At 45.1% G+C, this 8399-nt stretch overlaps 1 protein-coding gene across 1 annotated transcript; it reads left to right on the forward strand.

Moving 5' to 3' along the window:
- The first annotated feature begins 654 nt into the window (after positions 1–654).
- Positions 655–5781, forward strand: LOC102413946 (cationic amino acid transporter 3-like). Its single transcript, XM_006068530.4, has 8 exons — positions 655–1027; positions 1604–1762; positions 2632–2809; positions 3012–3124; positions 3294–3516; positions 3693–3832; positions 3937–4039; positions 5523–5781. The coding sequence occupies exons 1-8, from the start codon at positions 655–657 to the stop codon at positions 5752–5754; spliced, it is 1521 nt and encodes a 506-aa protein (XP_006068592.4). The 3' UTR covers positions 5755–5781.
- The last annotated feature ends 2618 nt before the right edge of the window (positions 5782–8399 follow it).

Below are 8399 nucleotides of genomic sequence, written 5' to 3' on the forward strand. Positions count from 1 at the left end.
GTTGCTTCCATGCCTTGGGTATTATAAACTCTGTGACTATGAACATTCGGTGCCATACAGCCATGGTTTTATATTGTTGTTATTCAGTCAATAACTCATTTCTGACTCTTTGCAGCTCCAAGGACCGCAGCACACCAGGCTCCCCTGTCCTCCACTATCTCCCAGAATTTGCTTAAATTCATGTTCATTGAGTTGGTGATGTTATCTAACCATCTCATCCTCTGCCACCTCCTTCTCCTTTTGCCTTCAATCTTTCCCAATATTTTATAATAATATAAATGGCATAAGACCTTTAAAGTTATGAATCCCTATGTGTTGCATCTGAAATTTAAAAATATTGTATGTTAACTATACCTCAATTAAAATAAAAATTTAAAAAACCTACCAGGGTGTTCCCTGGTGGCCTTTTGGTTAGAATTCCAGGCTTTCACTGCCATGACCCAGGTTCAATCCCTGGTCAGGGAACTAAAATCCTGCAAGCCATGAGCCTGGCAAACAAAAAGAAAGAAAGGGAAAAAACTCTCATGATTCTTACCCACCCAAGTCATAACAATTAAGCAGTTACTGTGTGCCAGGACCAGTGCTGGATGGACATTCTTGATGGTTTGGTGTCTTGTTTTCTCAGCAGATCACAGATCCACAACTCCATCTAGGATGCGATGTCAGGACCTCCGTCAATGTGGTCAGAAGCTGGTCCGCAGGCGGCCGCTCAAGCCCAGGGAGGGGTCTGAGGGCCGCATGTCCCGTTGTCTGAACACCCTCGACCTGGTGGCCTTGGGTGTGGGCATCACCCTGGGAGCTGGCGTGTACATCCTGCCTGGAGAAGTGACCAGGAACAAAGCTGGACCAGCGATCGTCATCTCCTTCCTGGTGGCTGCCCTGTCTTCTGTGCTATCCGGGCTCTGCTATGCAGAGTTTGGGGCCCGGGCCCCTGGGTCCGGTTCTGCATATCTCTACAGCTACGTCACCATGGGAGAACTGTGCGCCTTCGTCACTGGCTGGAACCTCTTACTGTCCTACGCCATCAGTGAGATGATGGGGAGGGGAAAGGTGTGGGAGTTGAGATGAGGAAACAAGGAGGGTGGATTAGGGTCTTCAACTCATTCACGAGAACTTCATTATCCACTTTGCGGGCAAAGTGGGTAATAGTGGCAGGAAAAAGGCACAATTGCATTGTACCTAGATCTATTTTTCCTTCAATGATGGACTGGGAACCCAGAGTAAAAGGAACTGTAGGGAGTGAGTGGGTGAGAGGGACGCATGACCCACAGGCTCATCCCTTCATCATATTGAAGCCTTTGCTCAGCTGTTGGCTTCATGGAAGTTTTCTTTACACATCAGCTTAAAATTTCAATTCTTACCTTCCAGCCCTCCTGGTCCCAATTTCCTGTTATCTTTTCTTGCAAAACACCGATCTCCTCCTTACACTCTGAGAGGATGACCTGTTTTGTGAATCAGCTGTATCTTCTCTCCCTAACCCGTGAAATGAAACTCTTTGAGATCAATTACTTTGTCTGCTGACCTCCATGACATACATCCCATGGCACATGGTAGGGGTTCAATTAAAGCTTGTTCCTGAATCTTTCTTCTTCTGCACCTGCAGCCATTGCAAGTGTAGCCAGAGCCTGGAGCTCCACCTTCGACAGCCTGATTGGGAACCACATGTCTCAGGCGTTAAGAGGAATTTTCCCACTGCACATGCCCTCTTTCCTGGCCAAGTATCCTGACTTTCTTGCCCTGAGTGTGGTGCTGGTGATGATGGGTGAGATGGGGTCAAAGATAGGATGGGAAGAGAGGAGAGCGGGAGGGGATCTGGGGTGGGAAAGGCTTGGAACTAGATGGAGGTGACTACACATTGGCTGCAGCTGGATCCAATGACTCCTCTAGGTTAGGAGGGAACCCTTGTCCACAGAATGGTGAGGGAATTAGTACTGGAAAGGATTTGTGATGTGACAGACAGGAAAGCAAGACATAGACCATAGTCTCAGTAGGAACATTCTTTAGTCTGAGGGACTGTCTTGTGCCTTGTAGTTTGTTTGTTTGTTTTTTTTAATCACTGTCTGATGATTGAGTGTCCTTTATTTATGAGACAATTGTGAAGCTCATATCCAAAATCGTGACCACTGGAATGTCTCTAGACATCCCCAAAATTCCCTTGGGAGATAAAATTTCCCCAGCTCAGAATCATTGATTTCAAATGGCAACTTTCTTCCTCTGTACCAAGATCAAATTTCTTTTTTCTTTTTAATTGAGAGGACATTCATCTAGCCTCAAATTAACCAATTGTTCCCAGCTTTATTGAGACATAACTGACAGACAACATTGTATGAGTTTAAGGTGGACACTATGGTGATTTGATCATTGTGTGTATCATGTGACACTGGCCACAATAAGAAATTAACCATCTTAAAGTGTATAATTCAGTGGCACTTAGTACATTCATAATGTTGTACAACCATCACCTCCATCTAGTTCCAAACAGGTACATCACCCCTAAAGGAAACTGATCACTCACTATCCATCTGTCCACTCCCACCCTCCACAACCTTCAACCCCCAGCAACCACTAGTCTGCTTTCTGTGTCTATGGATTTGGTTATCTTGAATGTCTCGTATTCCATCTCTCCCACAGGAATACTGGTTCTGGGAGCCCGTGAGTCAGCACTGGTTAACAAATGGTTCACGGGCATTAACATTTTGGTTCTCAGCTTCGTCGTCCTCTCTGGCTTAATTAAGGGAGACCTGCACAACTGGAAGCTCACGGAACAGGACTACACATTGGCTGCAGCTGGATCCAATGACTCCTCTAGGTTAGGAGGGTACCCTTGTCCACAGTAATGCATGTCAGATTGTTTGGAGCTGAGAATAAGGTGGGGACTAAAGAGATCTGGGCTGATGGGTCTAAGTGATGGGGGTCCTAGGGCCAGGACTTGTGGTGTGAAGGGAGGAGTCCAGTAGGGATGGATGAACTCACCTCACCCATGTTCTTCCTCATTCCTTCTCTCATCATAGCTTGGGCCCTCCAGGTTCTGGAGGGTTTGCACCTTTTGGTTTTGATGGGATTTTCCAGGGAGCGGCAACGTGCTTCTTCGGGTTTGTTGGGTTTGATGCCATTGCCACTACAGGTAACATGGTCATTGTGCTTCCCATCAGGGGTTTGGGCACAGGTTGGGCCATCCTCAGGCATAGGGATTGGGAGAAGGTTAGCCTGCTTTTGAACATGGAGGAGGGAATTTGATTTTGTGCTTTCACCCCGGCATGTTTACTGACCCAGTATTTCCTCCCATCTTGCAGGGGGAGAAGCCCAGGATCCCCAGTGGTCCATCCCCTTCAGCATCGTGGTCTCACTCTTTATCTGCTTTTTGGCGTATTTTGGTGTCTCAGCAGCACTCACCCTCATGGTGCCCTACTACCAGATTCATCCTGAGAGCCCCTTGCCGCAAGCTTTTCTCCATATTGGGTGGGGCCCTGCCAGATATGTCGTGATTGTTGGCACCTTCTGTGCTCTTTCATCCAGGTGAGTGTCAAAGTTTTCTCTCCATTTACCGTCAGATGTTCAGGTAACCCATCCCTTGTTATTTGAGAGATAAGATGAAGAGACATCTTACTCCAGCTCAGGTAGACTAGGGAGGAGAACCTTCAGTCTGTCCTACTTCTCCATGTTCTCACCTATGCTTCCATCTTCTCTTCCAGCCTCCTAGGTACCATGTTCTCCATGTCTCGAGTGACGTATGCAATGGCAGATGACAGGCTCCTTTTCCAAGGACTTGCCCAGATCCATCCCCGCACACGCACTCCCATCATGGCCATCTTGGCTTCTGGAACTCTTGCAGGTGAGTGAACAAAACTCGCTCCTTCTTTGATCAATGTCCTTAACTTGTATGTTTCCAGTGGTTTCTCATTCTCTCCTCACACCTTGTTTGTACCCTCATCCTAGGGGTCACAGCATTATTCTTAGAGTTCAGTAACCTTGTGGACCTCATGGCAATTGGGACCCTGCTTGCTTACTCCTTCGTGGTGATTTCTGTTCTCGTCCTCAGGTGAGACTTTGATACACCTTGACTGGGGGTCTTGACCTGGTAGGGATTGATGGGGGAGGTGATCGTCTTCTATATCCATGCCATTTTCTAAGTGCTGCACTAGGCTTAAGGCAGGAAAAAGGTTGATGGGGACATCTATGTTGGGAGACTATGGGCTGATGTTTTTAGGTTGGTGCAAATGTAATTACAGTTTTGGACCATGAATTTTAAATGGAATTTAAAATTGTCATGGAGAAGAATTGGGCCCTTTCTGTTAACCAATGCCGGCTGCAGGCATTGTAGATTTCAGTGCATCTCATTGATTATTTGAGCACACTTCTCAGATGTAATGGTTTCACCAGGATTCAGAAAGCTGTAGTGGATCAGACCAGCATCAGACCACCAAACAGTGACCATGATCTTTCTTCTGATGCAAGTGCTTTAGAACTTCTTCTCTGTCCAACCACTGAGCTGGTCATCACCAGTTGTCATATAAAATCCACTTTTCATCACATGTCACAATCCGATCAAGAAATGGTTCATTGTTGTTGTTGCATAGATAGAGAAGGTGAAACTTCAAAATGACAATTTTAAAAAACTTTTCAGTCAGCTCATGAGGCACCCACTTATCAAGCTTTTTCAACTTTCCAATTTTCTTCAAATGCTGAATGACCATAGAAGAGTCAGTGTTGAGTTCTTCAGAAACTTCTCATGTAGTTGGAAGAGGATCAGCTTTGATGATGGCTCTCAGTTCAATTCAGTTCAGTTCAGTGGCTCAGTTGTCACCGACTCTTACCGACTGCATGAACTGCAGCACGCCAGGCCTCCCTGTCCATCACCAACTCCCAGAGTTCACCCAAACCCATGTCCATTGAGTCGGTGATGCCATCCAACCATCTCATCCTCTGTCATCCCCTTCTCCTCCTGCCCTCAATCTTTCCCAGCATCAGGGTCTTTTCAAATGAGTCAGCTCTTCGCATCAGGTGGCCAAAGTATTGGACTTTCAGCTTCAACATCAGTCCTTCCAATGAACACCCAGGACTGATTTCCTTTAGGATGGACTGGCTGGATCTCCTTGCAGTCCAAGGGGCTCTCAATTGGTCGTTGTCAATTTCCAATGGCCGGCCACTGTGCTCCTCTTCTTCAGGTCTCTCATCTCCTTTGCAAAATTTCTTGAACCACCACTGCACTGTACATTCAATAGCAGTTCCTGGGCCAAATGTATTGTTAATGTTGCAAGTTGTCTCTGCTGCTTTATGACCTATTTTGAACTCAAATAGAAAAATCACTCAAATTTGCTTTTTGTCTAACATCAATGCCATAGTCTAAAATACATATAAAATAAACAGCAAATAAAAAAAAACAATGCACGTTAAAATGTTGTATAATATAGCCACATTTATTTAGAATGTATTCTAATATCAAATGGTAAATTTCAACAGTGTAAAAACCACAATTACTTTTGTTCCAATCTGATAATATAGCTTTAATACCTCTAATTCAGGTACCAACCAGACCAGAATTTAAGCAAGAAGGAGAAAACAGAAAATGAAATTGAGATTTCTGAACGTGAAGCAAGTCCTTTGGAATCTGTACCTGAAGCAGGAATCTCAAGGATTCTAAAGAGTCTGTGTGACCCTATTAGCACCAACCCCACCAGGAAATCTGGCCAAATTGTCTATGGATGTGCCTTACTGCTTGGTGAGCAGTGGAATTTCTCTTTGATCGTATTCTGAAATTGGCAAGATAGAGTGAGAGCCTGTGTCTCTGGCTGTTGAGGTGTCTTGGAGATATGATGGCCCTTCCTGATATGGGCAGCCTGGGGAGGGGTGTGGCCCAAGGTCCTGACATCTTGGTCTTCTGGAGTCCAGCCTGTTCTCCTCCTCCTTGACCCTTGCAGTTCTCCTGCTGATGATCCTGACTATAATACTGGCTCAGGGGTCAAGATATGTGTTCTCTGGAGACCCCGTGTACACAACAGTGGCTGTGCTGCTGCTGCTGCTCATCATTGGGATCACGGTCATCATCTGGAGGCAGCCCCAGAACCCCTCTCCTCTTACATTCAGGGTAGGTGACCTTATGTGCCCAAAGTGTCCACCTTGAGTGAAGGAGATCTGTGTGCTTTAGGTCTAAATATCCTTTGCTGGACCAGGGAAGAAAGGGAGTTGCTAAAACCAATGGACCTTTCCCTGATCCACACTTAGTCCTTTATACACCCAACCTAAGTAGACACTGAACACACAGCTGCAATTGGACTGGAGTCTTCCCACCCCAGTAGGGTTTCCCTTTCAGACGTCCGGGGTGTGCTCAGGGATGAACTGACTCGATCCACAGGTCCCTCTTCTGCCTGTCCTCCCACTGGTGAGCATCTTTGTGAATGTTTACTTAATGATGCAGATGACCTCTGGGATCTGGGTCCAACTTGGCATCTGGAATGTGATTGGTGAGTGGTTTCCTACTAAAAAGAGGGCTCTTTGTTAATATTTATTTATTTGGTCACATTGGGTCTCAGTTGCAGCTCGAAGGCTCTTTGTTGTGGCCGATGGGCTTCTCTCTAGTTCTGACACACAAACTCCAGAGCATGTGGGCTCCGTAGTCACAGGTAACTGCTGAGTTTTGGCATGTGGTCTCAGTGCAGGCTTAGTTGCTCCAAGGCAGGTGGGATCTTAGTTCCCAGGCCAGGAATTGGACTCGAAGCTTCTGTATTGGTGGGCATATTCTTAACCATGGAACCACCAGGGAATGCCCTAAAGAGCACTGTTGAGTGACTGAACCCAGTCCTCTTCCTAATATCCCTCGCCCCACATTGTGTCAGGTGCCATAACAGGAAACCCATTGGGCATTTGTAAGTGAGGAGAGAGCCTACTTTCCCTTCTCACTGTCTCATTTCCCCCCTAGGCTTTGCCATATACTTTGGATATGGAATCCAACACAGCCTGGAGGAGAACAATGGGCAACAGCCACCAGCCTCCACTTTCCAGACTCTTGATGAAAACATCCCTGGTACTGAGTCATCTTAACCAGAGGAAGTAAATGCTGTGTGAAATCCTTCCAGGCACTGGAGGATCTGCTGGTTCAAGGGACACTGTGAGTCTCTATGGAATTTAAAGGTGATAGGCATTGAAAGCCTGAATTTATTGCCAGCAGACAAAATGACTTTTATGTTGTAAAATTCTTAAGTAAACTTTTCAAAGCATGATATACATACAGAAAAGCACATGCTTCATAAGTGTGCACCAAGATGAATTTTCACAAAGTACAAAAATATTACCAGCAACCAGAGGAAGAAATAAAATATTAACCTGGCACATGAGAAACAAGTTCTTGTGCCAGAAGTTTGCCGCTTCTGGAAGAAAATACACATAACTGTATATTGTGTTGAGAGTTGCACTTTAAATATTAGGACATAGCAATGTTGGACATAAAAGGAAGGAAACAGATGAATTGTGCAAACAGTAACAGAAGAAAGCTAGGGGAGATATGGTAATATCAAAGTAGATTTTGAGAAAAAGAGAAATAATAACAGATGAAGTGGATCATTCATAATGGTAAAGAGAAATGATCATTTTAATTCTTTTTTCCAACTTTATTGAGATATCATGTAAGAAGGTATAAATGATTACTTTTCTGTCAAAGACCCTTGCTGCTAAGTTGCTTCAGTTGTATCTGACTCTGTGCGACCCCAGAGACCGCAGCCCACCAGGCTCCCCCATCCCTGGATTCTCCAGGCAAGAACACTGGAGTGGGTTGCCATTTCCTTCTCCAACGCATGAAAGTGAAAAGTGAAAGTGAAGTCACTCAGTCGTGTCCAACTCCTAGCGACCTCATGGGCTGCAGCCTACCATGCTGCTCCGTCCATGGGATTTGCAAGGCAAGAGTACTGGAGTGGGTTGCCATTGCCTTCTCCTGCATTGCTAGAGGAAGGGCAATAATATGGGAAGTAATGGTTGATTGATAAATGGTTACAGTTGAGTGGAACTAAAACAAAGTTAAATTGCAGAGACAAGATTTAAAAGTTATTGCATGACACAGGGTGCTCAGGGATGGTGCACTGGGATTATCCAGAGGGATGGGATGGGGAGGGAGGTGGGAGGGGGATTCAGGATGGGGAACACATATACACCCATGGCTGATTCATGTCAATGTATGGCAAAAACCACTACAATATTGTAAAGTAATTAGCCTCCAATTATAATAAATAAATTTTTAAAAAAGTTATTGATGCAGAACAGAATGATTTAAATGGAGATTATGGACACTGAAGATGTTGGTAATAATGAAGTATGGTTTGTGAGAATGAACAACAGCAGTTGAGTGAAGGGGGTATGGTGGTCAAGAAAATGTATAGCAAAATTATTATGGAGGAGGACTAACAGAACTG

Source organism: Bubalus bubalis, chromosome 18 (genome assembly GCF_019923935.1).
Source record: "Bubalus bubalis isolate 160015118507 breed Murrah chromosome 18, NDDB_SH_1, whole genome shotgun sequence".
In the NCBI taxonomy this organism is placed as follows: domain Eukaryota; kingdom Metazoa; phylum Chordata; class Mammalia; order Artiodactyla; family Bovidae; genus Bubalus; species Bubalus bubalis.

Coding starts and splice junctions, on each gene's coding strand:
- LOC102413946 (XM_006068530.4), top strand. CDS start 655: ATGCGATGTCAGGACCTCCGTCAATGTGGTCAGAAGCTGGTCCGCAGG. Junction 1,028..1,603: donor CTTACTGTCCTACGCCATCA/GTGAGATGATGG, acceptor CTGCACCTGCAG/CCATTGCAAGTGTAGCCAGA. Junction 3,833..3,936: donor GGCTTCTGGAACTCTTGCAG/GTGAGTGAACAA, acceptor CCCTCATCCTAG/GGGTCACAGCATTATTCTTA.